Source organism: Hibiscus syriacus, unplaced genomic scaffold (assembly GCF_006381635.1).
Source record: "Hibiscus syriacus cultivar Baekdansim isolate YM2019G1 unplaced genomic scaffold, ASM638163v2 tig00112305_pilon, whole genome shotgun sequence".
NCBI lineage: Eukaryota > Viridiplantae > Streptophyta > Magnoliopsida > Malvales > Malvaceae > Hibiscus > Hibiscus syriacus.
Window position 1 is genome coordinate 1,197,473 of NW_024063299.1, and position 19,099 is coordinate 1,216,571.

General features: G+C 32.8%; 1 protein-coding gene and 1 pseudogene across 1 annotated transcript; both read left to right on the plus strand.

Moving 5' to 3' along the window:
* The first annotated feature begins 461 nt into the window (after positions 1-461).
* LOC120177727 lies at positions 462-7,500 on the plus strand (annotated as a pseudogene).
* Positions 7,501-16,407: 8,907 nt separating this feature from the next.
* On the plus strand, positions 16,408-16,824 carry LOC120177716. Its single transcript, XM_039183761.1, has one exon. The coding sequence runs from the start codon at positions 16,408-16,410 to the stop codon at positions 16,822-16,824; it is 417 nt and encodes a 138-aa protein (XP_039039692.1).
* Positions 16,825-19,099: the final 2,275 nt, after the last annotated feature.

Sequence of the window (19,099 nt, forward strand, 5' to 3'; positions counted from 1 at the left end):
TTATGGATGAAATTTACTTTCATTCTCTTAATGGAATTAGATTCCAATTCTCCCTTTAAAAACTTAAACAAAATGAGAAAATGATCGATTCAATTTCTCTAATTCTAAAATTCCAACGAACCAAACGTCACTTACTCTCTATTTTTCTTTTCCTTTCCGAGAAAAAAAACCCAAACAAGCAAAGGAAAGTTGGAAAGGCAACAATAATGCCGGGTTTTGGTGGTTTGGAAGTTCCCGATGGGATGTCCCACGGCATTTAAAAGATGTTTCTCGAGATTCGCGTGATCACCTCCCATCATTAATGGCTTCTTGTTATCCTATCAGTCTCAAGGTAAAAAAGAAAAAGAAAAATGAAAATTTGGAGTGAGTTGGTGTGTGAAGTTGAACTACTACACGAGTGAACTGTAGATTGAATCTTTTTTTTTTATGATTTATTGACATTCTTCTGATATTCTTTCGTTTCATGTCATCGACGTGTGTTTCAAGGTGAAGGTACAAGGGACCAACACGCAGGGTAGCAGCATTAAACGTATGCTCACCCATGGATCATGGACGCCATTCGATCAGGGATCGACGAGTAGGATACAAGAGAAAACGATATTGAACAACATCACGGGGATGGTTTCGCCGGGAGAACTGTTGGCTATCCTCGGACCTTAAGGCAGCGGCAAATCGACTCTCCTCAATGCCTTGGCCAGGAGGCTGCAACACGGCCATGGTAATTTCTCGGGGACCATGCTTGCCAACAACAGAAAACCGACAAAACAAATAGCCAAACGCACGGGATTCGTTGCCCAATACGATGTTCAATACCCTCACTTGACGGTTAGGGAAACGTTAGTGTATTGCTCTCTTTTAAGGTTGCCGAGAACATTGTCGGCCAAGGAGAAGATTTCGGTGGCCGAATCGGTTTTGTTGGAGTTGGGGTTGTCGAAATGTGAAAACACAATGGTCGGGAACAGTTTTATACGTGGGATTTCGGGTGGAGAACGGAAAAGAGTAAGCATAGCTCATGAAATGCTTATAAACCCTAGTCTACTTATTCTCGATGAACCGACGTCGGGTTTGGACTCGACGGCGGTACATCGGCTGGTTTCGATTTTGGGTTCGTTGGCTCAAAAGGGGAAGACCATCGTCACATCCATGCACCAACCATCTAGCCGAGTTTATCAGTCGTTTGACTCGGTGTTGGTCCTGAGCGAAGGAAGGAGCTTGTATTTCGGCAAGGGAAGTGAAGCTATGGGTTACTTTGAGTCGATTGGGTTCTCACCATCTTTTCCCATGAATCCAGCGGATTTCCTCCTTGATCTCGCAAACGGTACGTCGTCTTTTTACTTTCTTTTACATGAGTTGGTTGAGTTAACTCGAACATGTGAATGAACTGAACCCACTTCATTTCTAGTTTCGTTTAGAAGACGAATCTGTCGCTGTGTACTTACTGTATATATAGATTCTACATTAGCTAGTAGAAAAGATATTGCCAAATAGTGGTGGGTCGGTAGATTAATTATACTTGGTTTTAATTTGTTGGAAACATAAAGTTGACAATTAAAGGTTATGACCCCTCCATAGAAATATGCCTTTTTTTCTCTATGAAGACTTTGCATATCCAATCAAGGATGAACTCATGATTTCACAGACGAACTTATAAAATTTAAAGTAGAAATTTATAAAATTTTAGGGGCCGAAATTATACTTTCAATATAATCGATCCCTCTAGGTCCATCCCTGTAGCCAACACACTATGGTTGATCCCTCCAGCTTAGCTCATGGTGAACACTCTGTTGATCCCTCTAGCTTAGCTCATGGGATGAATTATGAACCACACATTTCATCATCCATCCTTGATTAACTGCCCAATTTGCTACTTAAATTGTCTAGAAACACTTTAATTATTGGTCAAAAGTCTAATGGATATGCTTGGAGGGGGTCACCAACTAGCTTAGAACATTTCACCTAAAGTTTAAACTTCAATGCCTACACATGTATAGCTCTCCCTAGTATATCATTCACAGTAGCAATATATATAATAAATGGTAAACAATACCTATAATCACCTAACTATTAATTGTTGAAATAATCAAGTAATCTGATTGATAAAATTAAAATATCAGTTTCAAAATGAAAATGGATAATAATTAGTAGTCTAGGTATAGTTTACCCTGAAATAAATGGTGTGGGTGCGTCTGGATCCAAATAGCCTAAGTGCTAGAAAAAGTAATGTTATGTGCCAACGGTGGATGAAGTGGTCTTTTGACATGTTTGGATCTTTAATGCCCATGATAACAAGACGATATTACATGGGAGTTTATGGTATTAGAGTTGGGAGTCTTGGACATCATGATCTCCAGGAAGATTTTAATATTTGTGACCAATGATGCAATTGATGATCTCCAGGAAGATTTTAATATTTGTGACCAATGATGCAATTGATAGCGTTTGCAAACATTTTATCATGCTTGTCTTGGCCAATAATTCTTACAACACCTTATCAAATAATTGCTACATCGGTCCCATAGGCTGTTCTATTCCAGCTTTACACGTGTCCAAATTTGACCTTCCTACCTCGTTATAAAAAGACTGATCTGAAAACATTTTTCTTTTAAGTCCAACTATGGAATTCTGAAGACCAACTTTGTTCCCTTTTCTTTTTTTACAACTAAAGTCATAAAAAGCAAGTGATGGCCCAACCATAGTGGTCTTGGCAGGGGCAGCACCAAACCCTGAGTGACACTGGCACTGCAACTCAGTTTCTTTTTATTACTATTATACTTGATAAATCAGTGATAATATTAGGATAATGAATTTATCAATGTCATTAGTCTAGATGTTGTCTGTTTACTTTTTGAATTTTAAAGCCCAACTTTACTGGTGTTGATATTTTGTGACTTGCTATAAAGGAAATCTAATCCCACTCCATCAACTTTACCCAAATTTTTAATTGTTTTTAGGATAAACTAACATTTAGTATCTAAATTATCAGTTTTGATTCGTTTTAGTATTTAAACTTTCAGTTTTTAAGACTACACCCAAAGTTAAGTTTTTGTTTCATAGTAAAACTTAGGTGTTCAAGAAATTGAAAGTTTAGGTACCAAATACTTGAACCATACTTAAAGATTTAAAAAATGAAAATTTAGGTATTAAAACGGATCAAAGCTGATAGTTTAGGTATTAAACGTTTTAATTTTTTTAGTAACGGGTACCAAAATGAAACAAAAATTAAACGTCGTGTATGATATGATCAAAAATGATAGTTTAAGTACTAAATTATTTTTTTAGCAACGAGTACTAAAATGAAACAAAACTAAACGTCAGTATGATTTAAAAAATTGAAAGTTTAGGTTTCAAACAATCATAGAAAAAATTGAAAGTATAGGTTTCAAACAAATTAAAATTGATAGTTTAAATAATAAACGTATAATTTACATTTATTTTATATGTATAACTATATTTATAACTTGTACAATATTCCAAATGCTTTGATTCAACACATGTTTATCCATATTTTTAAACGTTACAGTAGGCATATGCTCAGAGTTCCTGTTCTTCACACTACTCTTGGTTATTTAAGTAATATTCTACAGTTTTGGACTGATATTTGTCTATACTTACGGCCACGCTGCTTTATTATTTAAAGTTATACTGTTTTATTTTAATCACTTTCAGGAAAATATGCTAATTTGTAGGGAAATAATATGCATTTTTTTGTCGTAAATTATATTTTACATAAATTATCAGTTTTAATATATTTAGTACTTAAACTATTAATTTTTATTACAAAAATAATAGTTCAGGTATTAAATACGTAATTTATCCTTTTTCTTATTCTAGCATAAGCAGTTTTTGCATTAATTTATTGTTAGTTAATGATTGTACAGGTGTGTGTAAACTTGATGGTGTGAGTGAAAGAGAGAGGTCGAACATAAAGCAAACCCTGAGTGCATCTATAACACCCTGCTGGCTCCAAAAGTTAAAGCTGCTTGCATGGAGACCACCCCTGTTTTGGGGAAATATTCTCTTGTTGGCGGCAGCGGCCATTGTTCCGAGTGAGGCCGGATTAGCAACCGATTTGATCTCTCTACTTGGTTTTATCAGTTTAGCATTCTGCTTCAAAGAAGCCTTAAAGAAAGAAAGCAAGAGTCTTTCAACACCCTCAGAGTCTTCCAAGTGATAACTGCGATACTGGCTGGTTTGATGTGGTGGCATTCGGATTATCGAGATATCCAAGACCGCCTCGGCCTCCTCTTTCTTTTTTTTTTCTCCATCTTTTGTGGTGTGTTGCCCTCGTTTAATGCGGTGTTAGCGTTTCCTCAATGTGAGCACCATTTTTTTAATTCAAAATTCCACCACCACCTCATGCTTCTTACACATCATTTTTTATTCAAAACCCATCCGGTAACCCATGCCCCACTTGAAGCACTAACCCACTATGCCATGCCTCAACCTTTCCCAAGAAGCTGGCCATATCTTGCTGCTACCACACGTCCTCCAACACCTCACCTGCAAAAATTAGAACACAAGTAAGTGGGAATATTTTCTTTATTGGGTTGTAACTGGGTATTTAACCCAATCACTCATCTTCAAAAATCACTCATCTTCAAAAAATAACAGACTCCAAAGGTTACATATCATTCACTGTTTTTATTTTTATTTGAATGCATGTTATTTTTCTGATCGGTTCATTACTAGTCCAGCAAGAAATCATGTTCTTTTTTAGTTCGAATGTAAAGTACATCACATATGTTTTTTAATATAATACTGTGATAATTTTTCTAAAAGCTCAAATCTAGCATTTCAAATGTAACCTTTTTTTCCTTTCTTTTTCGAGTATAATGTATATTGAAATAATAAATAAAAATAAATAAGTGTTTTTAACTCTAATCAGCCCAACTAACTAGAAAATAACAAAAAAATAATAAATGGGGAAGAGTTTCGAATATACCTGAGAAAATGAATGGTTTCATCGGAGTTGGGGTCGAGGGGTTAGTCGTCGGTGAGGTGGTCGAGTGAGTTTAGAAACTCTAGGGCCTTGCATGCGAAAGGTCGAGTTTTTTTTCGGGTTAGATCCAAGGTTATTTAGGGGGTTTTGGTGTGAGGTTCGATTTGAGAGGATAGATCGGAGAGAGTCGAGTGTTTTGGGTTCGGTTTAAGGTCTCCGACCACCGCGTGTGGTGGTCGGAGCGACGGATGGATTGGTGGCGCTAGTTTCAGGCGAGAACTCTCGTCCGAGGGAAAGAGAGATTTGAAAGAGAGTGTTTCATATTTTTTTCCTGTTTTAGGCTTAAAATGAAAAAAATGAGTAAATGATGGGTTTTATAGTAGGATTTTAAGGGTTAATTACATCTTGAGTCCCCTCACTTTTGTCTTTGTTTTGCATTTAGGTCCTAGTGGAGGGCTATTTTGATTATTTCATTTTTTTATAGTTGCTGATGTGAATATTTTCCTTTTTGTTATGTATGTTATGCATTTTTTGGTGATTTTATGTTTAGTCCCTACAATTTCATCTTACTTTATATTTTAGTTATAATTGTTTTCATTTGTTTTGATTTGGTCACTAATTTACTAACTTTTCATTCACACAAATTAACCCCTAAACTTTGTAACACTGATATTTTGGTCACCGATGAAACTTTAAATTGCTTTTACTTTGAACACTTATTTTATTCTACGTTACAATCTCGTCCATGTTTCCTATTTAATGTTCTTGTTTTATTGATTTTTGAACCACTGTATTTTAGTTTATTTACGTTTAAGCAACATAAATTGTTATGGTTTCATTTAAATTATTTTTATTTTGTTATTGTATGTTTTTTAATTTAGAGCATGATATTTTAATTGTTTATATTTTAATCCTTCTTAATGTTTTGGACTTATTATCATTCTAGTGTAATTATTATATAATATTTGTGTATTTATGTTTTTTAAAAAAAGCTTCAATGTATCGTTTTTATTTCGTTTAAAAGCCTCATTAACATAACTCAACTTATTACATAATTGATTAAGGGCAATATTTATTATTTTAAAATATTAAGAAGGGGCAGTCTTAAGACAGCTAGATGTCATATTTCGATATTTTAAAATAAATAAATATCCCACTAGAAAAATAAAAAAAATTGTTTGCATTTAAAATTAATTAATTTTGAAGAGAAGAGGAAATATTTACTATTTTAAACTTATCGAGACAATTCGTCTAATTTTATTAGGGATTAAGTCTCGGTATTTTTAAATAATTGAATATCCTTTATCTTTATAATAATACAATTAGAATAAATAGGTTTAATTTCTTTCTTTGGGTAGAATAAAAATTATTTTAATATTAAATTCTTAGGAAAAATTATTATATTCTGTTTATTTCAGTTGGAAAGAGAAATATTCGTCCTAAAGTATTTTAGGGAGTATTTTCTCTTCAATTGGAAATATGAGATTATTTTCTATTTTTCCTTAGAATTTTTTGTTCTATAATAGTGTATGGTTGAATTCGGAATAATGGAATCGTAATTTAAATATGTATTCGAATTCTTAGATTTCTATTATTTCGAGACAATATATAATCGATATGTACCAATTTTGGGCGTTGTGGGGGTGCTCATCCTTTCCCACACCTAACCGACCCCCGAACCGTTTTTATTACTAAAATTGAATTTCTGGTTACACGTAGATCGGTAAATCTTTTAAAATGACGTTTTTTAAAAAAACTCTTTAAAAAGAAATTTTTTGAGTATTCGACCTACCTAACTCAAAAGGTCGATGGCGACTCCGAAACATTTCTCTTATAAAATCGGGTTTTCACAAAATAAGTCGAGACACGTCATATCGCCGGAAATCGTTTACTACACTCAAGAACGTGCCAAATTCATGAAAGAGCGTGCTTCGGGCATGTACACTTTATCTTCCTATATTTCATGGCACGGATAATCGGAGACCTCTCTATGGAACTCATTCTCCCCACAGTTTTCCTTCTCGTAACATATTGGATGGCCGGATTGAAATCCAAGTTGGTCGAATTTATACTGACATTGTTGGTTCTTCTCGGCTACGTGCTCGTCTCTCAAGGGCTCGGGCTCGCGTTAGGCGCATTGATCATGGATGCCAAACAGGCATCAACCATAGTTACAGTCACAATGCTAGCATTTGTTCTAACAGGAGGATACTACGTGCACAAGGTGCCGTCATGTATGGCATGGATCAAGTATACTTCTAATACATACTACAGCTATAAACTGTTTATCAACGTTCAATACGGCGACGGAAAGAGAGTCTCGTCCTTACTGGGTTGCTCGCATCCCGGAAGATCAAAGTTAGCTGTAAGTTGATCGATCAAGACATCGCGGGGCAAATTAGGCCGGAACTGAGTGTCGGGATCTTGATTCTAATGTTCGTAGGATATAGGTTGTTGGCTTACCTTGCATTGAGGCGCATCAAAGGCTGAGAGGCCTTTGTATTAGTTTACAGGTTCTTGTTATTCGTACAAAGGCTTTATAATTGTAAATTTTCCCACGATTCCCTGCAAAATGAAATGGCGAGAGAAAAGATTTGTCATTATTAATTTGTATTACATATTTAATTTTGACAGATAAAATTTTCAGCAAGAATTATCTATATGTTTAAAATCTCGAATTTGAGATTTATTTAAATGATATTAAATTGATTATTAATTGCTTATCCTCGTTGATGACTAAATGTAATTTTAGTCTCTTCTGTTGAAAAATAAACAAGTTGCCACAAGTTGCCAAGCCACTTTAAGTGGAATTAAATGCATCACCGAAATCATGAAAAAAAAATTAAATATAGCAACTTTTGTTGAAATTTGATAAATGGGATAATTCAATATAGTCACTAAACTTTAGGGTATTTACAAATTAGTCCATAGGCTTCAACTATAAATACCCTAGTTCATTTAGCTTCAAATCATCCCAAAGCATTTAGCTTTCTTCTAATTCTAGAGAGAATTTAGAGAGTTTTTTTAGAGTTGTTTTCTCCTTTTTATCAAGAGAGAATTATCATTGTTTTCTCCTTGGTCGATCGAGAGAAGTTGTAATTCCTATTTTCTCATAGTGAAATTCTTCTACCGTTGCCCGTGGTTTTTACCATATATTTAGGGTTTTCCACGTAAATTTTGTGTCTCTTTTATCTTCAATTTTTATTTTCTCAAATTATCAGTTGCGTTTTTGCTCAATCTGATAGCCGTCTTCCGCAACAATTGGTATCCGAGCCAGATTAGAGTGTGTAATATCTGCTTATTGTCTTTGTGGTTGCCACCAAAAAGTTGATCCTCCAACATAAGAAAGTAAGAAGTTATTACCCATTCTTTGAAGGTTCCAGATAACTATTCACGATAGTGAAATAGTGGGAGCTATCCGTAAACGAAGAAATGACAACAAAATTTGATATTGAAAAGTTCAATGGGAGAAATTTCTCATTGTGGAAATTGAAGATGAAGGTCATCCTGAGGAAAGACAGTTGTCTAGCAGCTATCAGCAAAAAGCCAGTAGATTTCACAGACGACAACAAATGGATCGAAATGGACGAAAATGCTATGGCAAACTTTCATCTAGCATTAGCAGATGAAGTATTGTCAAGCATCGAGGAGAAGAAGACAGCTAAAGAGATATGAGATCATCTCACCAAAATGTACGAGGCCACATCGCTGCACAATAAAATTTTCTTTAAGAGGAAATTGTACACTCTCCGGATGTCATAATCTACTTCAGTGACGGAGCACTTAAACACACTGAACACTTTATTTTCTCAGCTTACATCTTAAGCTGTAAAAGTAGAACAAGAACGTGCTGAACTTCTACTTCAAAGTCTACAAGATTCGTATGATCAACTCATCATCAACTTGACAAACAGTAATGTCACCAGTCTAGTCTTCGATGACGTTGCAGCTGCTGTTCTACAAGAAGAAAATTGGCGCAAGAACAATGAAGACAGACAAGTAAATCTGCAACAAGTAGAAGCGTTGACAACGATGACAACGATGAAAGGGAGATCAACAAAACGTGGCCAAAGCAGCAGTCACAAACATGGTAGATCAAAGTCGAGAAGCAAGAAGAATTTAAAGTGTTACAACTGTGGAAAGAAGGGTCACTTGAAGAAGGATTGTTGGAGTCTAAATAAAAACTCAAATCCACAAGGCAATACCGCAAACACTTCAGATGATGGAGATGCTCTATGCTGTGAAGCGTTAACCACCGTAGAAGGTAGAAAGAGATATGCAGACATATGACTCATTGATTCGGGAGCAACATATCACATGACCTCAAGAAGAGAATGGTTCCATCATTATGAACCTGTCTCAGGAGGATCTGTGTATAGTTGCAATGATCATGCCTTAGAGATCATTGGCGTGGGAACTATCAAATTAAAGATGTATGATGGAACAATTAAAGTTGTTCGAGATGTATCGTGACGATCAAGTTGAGAGGTATCGTGCAAGACTGGTGGTCAAAGGATATGCTCAAAAAGAAGGTATTGATTTCAATGCAATATTTTCTCCTGTGGTTCGACTAACAACAGTTCGAGTAGTTTTGGCAATGTGTGCCACATTGAACTTACATCTAGAGCAACTAGATTTTAAAACAGCTTTTCTTCATGGAAATCTTGAAGAAGAAGAGATTTATATGCTCCAACCTGAAGGTTTTAAAGAAAAAGAAAAGAAGAACTTGGTTTACAGGTTGAAAAAATATCTGTACGGTCTAAAACAGTCGCCGAGGTGTTGATATAAGAGATTTGATTCCTTCATTATGTGCCTTGGATACAACAGACTTAATGCAGACCCTTGTGCTTATTTCAAGAGGTCTGGTGATAACAATTTTGTTATATTGCTGTTGTAAGTGGATGACATGTTGGTTGCAGGACCTAACAAAGATCATATTGAAGAATTGAAGGCACAACTGGCTAGGGAATTTGAAATGAAGGACTTGGGATCAGCAAACAAGATTCTAGGGATGCAAATTCACCGAGACAGAAGTAATAGGAAGATTTGGCTTTCACAAAAGAATTACTTGAAGAAAATCTTGTCACGATTCAGCATGCAAGATTGTAAGCCAATTTCTACCCCTCTTCCTATTAACTTCAAATTATCCTCCAGTATGAGTCCTAGCAGTGAAGAAGAGAGGATGGAGATGTCTCGAGTACCGTATGCATCAACAGTGGGAAGTTTAATGTTCGCTATGATATGCACAAGACCAGACATTGCACAAGCAGTGGGAGTGGTTAGTCGGTACATGGCGAATCCAGGAAAAGAGCATTGGAAGCATTGGAATACAGTAAAGAGGATCCTGAGAAACATCAAAGGGACCTCAAATGTTGCATTATGTTACGGAGGATCAAACTTACTAATCAATGGATTTGTAGATTCTGACTATGCAGGGGATTTTGATAAAAACAAATCTACTACAGGATATGTGTTCAAAATTGTTGGTGGAACTGTAAGCTAGGTTTCAAAATTGCAGTCAGTTGTGGCTACGTCCACAACAGAAGCAGAATATGTAGCAGCTACACAAGCCAGTAAAGAAGCAATTTGGTTGAAGATGCTATTGGAGGAGCTTGGGCACAATCAAGAGTATTGTCTCTTTGTTTTGTGACAGTCAAAGCGCCTTGCATCTAGCAAGGAATCCAGCATTTCATTCAAGGACAAAACACATACGAGTTCAGTACCATTTCATTCGTGAAAAGGTGGAAGAAAGGACGGTAGATATGCAGAAGATCCATACCAAAGACAACATAGTAGATTTCATGACAAAGGCGGTAAATGCTTATACATTTACTCGATGTCGATCCTCCTATGGCTTGTCAGAGACATAAGCAACATGATGGTACAAGGTAGAAAGAATTTTGTGAAGATATGATTGTTTCAATCAAATCTTCAAGTGGGAGATTGTTGAAAAATAAACAAGTTGCCAAGCCACTTTCGGTGGAATTAAATGCACCACCGAAATCATGAAAAAAAAAAAATTAAATATAGCAACTTTTGTTGAAATTTGATAAATGGATAATTCAATGTAGTCACTAAACTTTGGGGTATTTATAAATTAGTCCATAGGCTTCAACTATAAATACTCTAGCTCATTTAGCTTCAAAATCATCCCAAAGCATTCTAGCTTTCTTCCAATACTAGAGAGAATTTAGAGAGTTTCTTGAGAGTTGTTTTCTCCTTTTTATCAAGAGAGAATTATCATTGTTTTCTCCTTGGTCGATCGAGAGAAGTTGTAATTCCTATTTTCTCATAGTGAAATTCTTCTACAGTTGCCCATGGTTTTTACCCTATATTATTTAGGGGTTTTCCATGTAAATTTTGTGTTTCTTTTATCTTCAATTTTTATTTTCTCAAATTATCAGTTACGTTTTTACTCTATCCGATAGCCCTCTTCCGCAACATCTTCTAAGTACAAATATCATTTTAAACCGTAGTATTGTTTCATTAAGTGGAAAATTACTTTAACCCCGCTTAAAATTTAATTCTTTCATGTAGCCCTTTTTAAATTATTTTTAAATATAGTCCATCTAGATTTTTTTTAGTTTTATCTTAATCTATTGATTTCGAATTACAAACCAGGGTGAATATGACAATATCCACCTTTAATAGCTCCGTTGCCATGCTAAAAAAAGCAGAAAACCTTGTTCCGGTAGTATTGTAATTAAGACAAGATAAATTGTAAATTATTCGAGTTTGATTTGATTAAAGTTTAATAAATATTTGACTTTAATAGATTTCACGCGAGTAATTCAAAAATATTTATTTATTATTTAAAAAAAAATTAAATTATTAATAATATTAATTTTTATGTGTTTTTTTTAGAAAATTAATATAAGTCATGTTTGAATTTGAACTTCAATTGAGTTAAATTTGAAAATTTTTTATTATAATATTTTTTCAAGCTTAATTCATTGTTTTAAATTCAAGTCGAGTTTGAAAATCTTAGGTTCGTAATTTTTTTAGTCGAGTTGAGCTCCATTTTATAAATTTCGAGTCAATTTGAGATCTATTTTAACGATTTTAAGTCGAACTTAATAATACTCAAATTTGACTTGGCTCATTTAGGGTCCTTCAGGCCATCCTGTCCCACGGGCTAGCCAGACTTTCCCGTTTATTACTTTCTACGGTCCTTTGTTTTTAAGACTTGGATTAAGAAAAAACACAGTAGCGAAGAAGACATATGTCGATAAATTTAATCGTATACTGTCTTAATGAAAACTCTATATCCAAAAAAAAAATGTTAATCAACGATATTGAATGATTTATTTGTTCCTAAAATAATAATGTCTAATTAAATTCAAATAATCTAAATCGTAATAGAATTGTAATTTGAAATAAAAAACCAAATATAATTTAGTGTTTATTAGATTTTATGAAGTTAAATAGATAAAATCTTATCAATATTTGGTAATCAACTTAAAGAGACCAAGGTTAATAATTAAATATTGATGAACAACTACCAAATAATTAATCCCAAAACCTAAAGGCTACAAACCCTTAATCCTAGATAATTAGTTAAAGGTTTTGGATGGATCCATCGGCGGAATACAGTTGGGACATGTAAGAGTATGTCTTTAAAATTTTCTAATGTTCTTAGTTAAATCACTACTATAATGTTTAAAAATTCTCATTAATCCTCTTAAATTTTCAAAAATTTTAGTTAAGACCTCAACTTTTTTCGAAAAAAAATTAAACTAGACTCTTAAAAAAATTTGATTTTTTTTACTTAAACCTCTAATTTTTTTTAAGTAACTCTTCTCCAAATTCTATCACTAAGTTCCGCTCCTGGTGGACCTATGATTGATGATTTGATTCCTAACTTTAGCTTTGGAGAGTATAATTCAAAGTTTGATTCACCAACTTGTGGTGCCAACTTTAACCATGCTGCTCTTTGAAACATCTCTATTAACTGCCTGGCTTTATTTGATTATCGATCCAATTGATTTAATTTATTACAATGGTTCAATTTACTCAAGTATTATATAGTTTTTTAAGACATAAATTATAAATTATTTATAATCATCAACTTTAAATTTCCCCTACTTAAAAACTTTATAAGTTTATCGCTCATAACATGAAATCAAACGTCCGTCTTTGATAATAATAACGATGTTACTTTAAATTATGTTACGTGGTAGAGATAGATATTTAAGTATGACATATTATATATAATACATAGATTGTGCCATAACAACTTGAGTTAGGAGATTAATGAGATAAGTTGACAAAAGAACAAAGTGGGGCAAGGACAACACAAACTGGTTGATGATATGAAAGTAGTTTTTGAGCTAATGCCATTAAATTAATACTGTGATCTAACAAGGGCTATTTATTTGGACCAACCAAACATATTAATAAGGTCAAGAACAAAAAGCAACTGCCAATTTTTATATATGAAAGCAACTGCCAATTTTTATATGAATCTTGTACACCTACCTTCCAAATCTTGATCCACTAATCATCAGTTCAACACTCCCAACAACTAAATAATCTTAGTTACTTTTTAATGCATTCCTCTAAAATTTACGTTAAAATGTCAGAATGATTATCGGTCAAAAAACAAACACGATCAAAAAGAAAAAAGAAGAACATCAGGATCTACGTGAAAAATCTAAAATAAAAAACTATGGATAGAGGAGAAAATTTTCACTATGTTGAGGAAGTACAAGATTTGTTACAACTATTGCAATTCTCTTTTAAAACCCTCTACTAAACCCTATTTTCTACTTTCTATTTGAGAAGATAGGAAACAAAGAAAACAAGGAAACTTGTATAGGAAGAATCATACTCTAACTGAATTTCCTTTATTGATCAACATAAAAGCAGTAAATGTGTTGGTATTTCAAACAGATTAAACCGCTTCGTACTGAAAGACTTGGCCCAAGAAAAAAAAATTAGATCATAACTCTAACAATTTAGATATTGATTTCTTTCCTTTTTATGTCAATATATATAGAAGAGAGATATATTTATTTTATTGTAAAATTATATCCTACAAATTATTAGATCAATTATATTTATACTTGGCGTTGTTTCAGATTAATTTTATTTTACGTTTCAATTTAGTTATTCACCGTTGGTTAATTGGTAATAGTAATACTTGATTGATATGATTATATGATAATTAGAAATAATTTTTATTAAATTAGAGAAATTTCACTAGAAAGCAAAAAATAATTATTAAATTTAGTTTTATTTTATTGAGCTAAGGTGATTATAAACTAGTATATATTCTAAATACAGTCAACCATTTGACAATAAACGCTCGATCATTCATATTGCAGTCGTCGATGCTCGAAACCCAAAAACCTTTAAAATTAACAATAATTCTTTTAACCATCGAAATAATTTAGTTCGTGCAATTACTAAATTTAGTTATAAAAAAATGAAGGACAAGTTAATAAATATAAACGCCTAGAACTAATTTAACATTGTACGTATTACAAATTAATATTGATTTAACACGGCGTCGGTTAGGGTCCGTTCGAGCCAAATCCATGGGCCATCCCTCAACCAATTCGATACAAATGTGGGGCTATTAGCTCCCCGACAATTTAATTCCCATTTTGACGGGTGTCAATATAAAAAAGAGTTAATTGCATCATATGTGGGGCTATTAGCTCCCCGACAATTTAATTCCCATTTTGACGGTGTCAATATATAAAGAGTTAATTGCATCATATGTCTCTAAATTATAACCCTCATTTTAAAGATTCTAATTTGAGCCTTAAACTATGACTCACATTCGAAATTAATCCTTAAACTTTTAAAAATTTTAATTTCATCCATAAACTATATCCCTTCTTCTAAATTGGTCCCAAACTTTTAAATATTCCAATTTCATCCCCAAATTCATCCATATATGTAATTGTTTCAACCATAGTTTAACGTAATTTATTCTTCAAACATATTATAATATAACTTTGCCTAACGATTTTACTAACAAGGGATGTGATTAGTATATGCGTATAGTTTGGGATGAAATTGGAATGTTCAGAAAGTTTGGAGACTAATTTAGAATGAAGGTCATAGTTTGGGGTTGAAATTGAAATGTTTAAAAGTTTGAGAACTAATTTAGAATGATAGTCATGGTTTAGGAATGAAATTGAAATATTTAAAAGTTTAGGGATCAATTTGAATGAGTGTTATACTTTGAGGACATGTGATGCAATTAACTCTATAAAAAATAACGAGTAATTTATGTAAATTATAAATCTTGTATAGACAAAATTTTTTTTTTTTCTATTTGGCTAATGGGATATAAAAATAAAAAAGTTTATAAATATTGTTGTTCTATTTGATCTCTTATATTGAATTTAAGTTACGCATTAAAAATTTATGTTAAAATTAATAATTTTAGTAATATTATATTAAAAATAACAACATAGATACCGTAATAATTATGTTGGTAATGCATATATATATATATATATATATATATATATATATATATATATATATATATATATAATAATATTTAAAAATATTTTTTGATATAATAAAAACAAGTGAAAATAACAATATGATAGGAGTTAGTATTGGACCGCTTTAAATCGAATGAGGTTGAATTTAGTTGACTCCTACAACAACTAACAAGACATTTTTGTAGCACTAGAACTAATAATGGTTTATTCCCTAATATCCCATCCCCTAATAATAATAAGGGTAAAGCATTTAAATGGTTCCCTCGATTATAGTACGTTTGTTGAGTCTCTAACTTATTAAAAGTTACAAAATGGTCCCTCATTTATAGGATGTGGTTTTGTGGAGTCCCTTGACTATTAAAAGTTACAAAATGGTCACTCAATTATAAGATGTTACTTTGTTGAGTCCCTCGACTATTTAGTATGTTTTAAACTCGTCATTTTCTGTTAAAAAATTGGCAACAGTCCGAGCTAGATATAACCTGTTAAGTGAGATATGATAGTTTTTTGAGATTTTGAGATCATATTTTATCATATCTCAATTAGCAGGTTAACATCCAGCTCAGATTACTGTCAATTTTTAACAAAAAAGGACGCGTTTGGAACATACTAAATAGTCGGATGATCATTTCATAACTTTTAACACTCAGGGGACTTTTAATACTCAGGAGACTCAACAAAGCAAAACATTATTTTGTGAATTTTAATAGTTGAGGGACTCAACAAAGCATCACCCTATAGTCGAGGGATCATTTGTGAACTTTACCCTAATAATGATAATAATAATAATAATAATAATAATAATAATAATAATAATAATAATAATAATAATAATAATAATAATAATAATAATAATAATAATAATAATAATAATAATAATAATAATAATATCCACAAGGTCAAAGAAATAAAACAATAAATAAGAGGAAGATTACAAAAGAATAGCACATGATAACACAAGGATAACACAAACTGATCTCCTCCTCCATTTTCTCTAAAGCTATGGGTTCCTCCTCAACTCAAATTGAGCATCACCAGAAGGCTGCAAAAGAATGCGGTGACCCCATAGTTCCGGCGACCAAATATCCTTCGTTTTCTTCCTCTTCCTCACTTTCATCGTCATCGTCTTCGCTGGCATCTTCGTATTTTCCCGATGATTCGTTTCTCAGCCCCGGGACTCCATTCCGATTTTCAGGTGTTCCATTCTCTTGGAAACATTTACCAGGGATCCCAAAGAAGCTACAGAACCACAACCAAAAGTGCAACTCCATAAGTTGCTGCCATTGCCGCCGCCGACAATCCCACGGACTTCAAAAAACAACAGTTCCGAAGATACGAATGAGGAAGAAAGCATCCACTGGCGCTTCCGAGAGTTTCCGGCGGGTGGATCCATTCTTCGCGGCGTTGGTCGAGTGTTGAAAGGAAGACGGTGATCAATCAACCGGAAGAAATCTGTGGACCGGAGCTAAGGTACGAGAAGCATGAGTGACAGGTTGGGGTTCATCAATCTGTATTCGTGTAAAAGAAGTTGTGCAGTATCGGAATCGACAGTGTATCTTCCGAGGTCACGAAGAACTGCTGGTTATGGACTAATTAATCACCGGCGATCTCGTTAAATGTAAGTTAAGTACGCCCATCAATGATCACAGCAGGGCTTTGTTCATCATGAAAATAACTTGGATTCCTTTACTTTTTTATTATTATTTTCATATGAAGAAGACAAGGGATGATGTCTTCCGGAGTAAAAGTCTTTGTAATATAATATTAATGCAAGCTGAAATTATTAGATACGAGTGTTCTACTCCTTGTATCATTTACTATTTTTTTGAATTATAATGTGGGATAAACTACAAAAGTAGTTGGTAACCATATAGGCTTAATTATAAAATAATTGATTAAATTATATTACTTTTCATAAATAGGTGTCTACAATATTTTTCGAATGATTTCGGTGTCTAACATTACAAACAATATTATTTTAGGTGTTTGCGTCGTAACTGCCGTTAGTTTTCTCTATTAAGTGACACGTGTCATACTCTGATAATTTTGTTTTTTTAAATTAAAAATATTATTATATTTATAAAAAACTTCTAATTTCTCTTAAATAAAAAAAACCCAAATTCATAAAAATCCTAAATCCTAACTCTAACACGCAGTCTTTTCCAGTCACGACCACCACCGTCGACTTAAGTCATGTCATTCTCCTAATTATACGTCGTCGTAGTTGCCATCGATTGACTGTCAAAATCGCTTGGGATCGTAATTTTCATCCTATGATTCATGGGGTACTAAATGTCAATTGGCTGTTGATCAGTCGTGATTTCATAGAGGTATTGATCACCAGTGGTGGGTGAGGTCGGGAGGAGCTTCGTTGACGAAAAAGGGCGGCGATCGACGTGGGTTTAGAGATTCAATGAAGGTTTTCAAACTTTTGGAAGTATTTTAAAATTGTGTGTGTGTTTTAAAAATATATAATTTTAATTTTTCATTTTTAAATAATTTTTTTAAAATTATCAGAATGTAACACATGTCACTTAATGGAAAAATTAACGGAGTTCATGACCTGAGCACCTAAAGTGATAATGTTTGTAATATTAAACACCGAAATCATTCAAAAAAATATTGTAGACACCTAGTAATGAAAAGCAGTATAGTGTGATCACTTATTTTATAATTAAGCCACCTACATAACAGCATATTTAACACTATTTTTATTTTTTATTTTTAATTATCAATACATTTCAGTATCTTACTGATCTAAATAAAAATAAAGAAAATAAATTAATGTATTTGAAGTAAGAATAATCGAACTAAGAATCCTTTGAATGAGGTAGCCATTAAGCTTGTCTGGAATTTATTTTAATTCTATTAGAATTTATATTTAAATTTATCAAAAAATATTAAGAGAAAATATTTGTCGAGTTGGAAAGAAAGGGAATTCGAACGTAAGACGTCTAGGGCACTTTCTTTCGAACCTTGACTAGGTCATAAACCCCAATCAAGGGATCCCTGGTTTGATGCATCAATTTATTTCTTTTGGTTTTATTTAAATCAATTAGATGTTAATATATGTCATTATCTAATTGATTCGACTAAAATTAAGAGTAAATTATATATTTAATATTTAAATTATCAGTTTTGATCTGTTTTAGTGTTTAAACTTTTATTTTTTTCAAAATCATACCTAAATGTTAGTTTTTCTTTCATTTTAGTACTCCACCGTTAAGTTTTGAAGAAAATGAAAGTATAGGTACCAAAACACGTTTAGTACCTAAATAATAATTAAGTTTTGAAAAAAATTAAAAATTTAAGTGCTAAAATGAAACAAAACTAATAGTGTAGGTACTAAACGCGTTAAGTTTTTAATGAAGGGGTATTAAAATGAAATAAAAAGTAAACTTTAGGTATGGTTTTGAAAAAGTTGAAAGTTTAGGTACTAAATGTATAATTTACCCTAAAATTAATCCATCCAACTCTTGGGTTTTATGTTCTTCAGTAATGATCGCCTTGCTTGTATATGTTACAATTAATGTAGCATGAAAATCAATAATTGATTCATCATTTAACATATAAATAGATTCAAACCTCGAAACAAACGCACAAACTTCAGATTATTAAAAAAAAACCCCTCAAAATAAACACATGTTTGTTGTTTCACAGATTAATTAAAGATTTTCCAAATTCCACAGGCAAT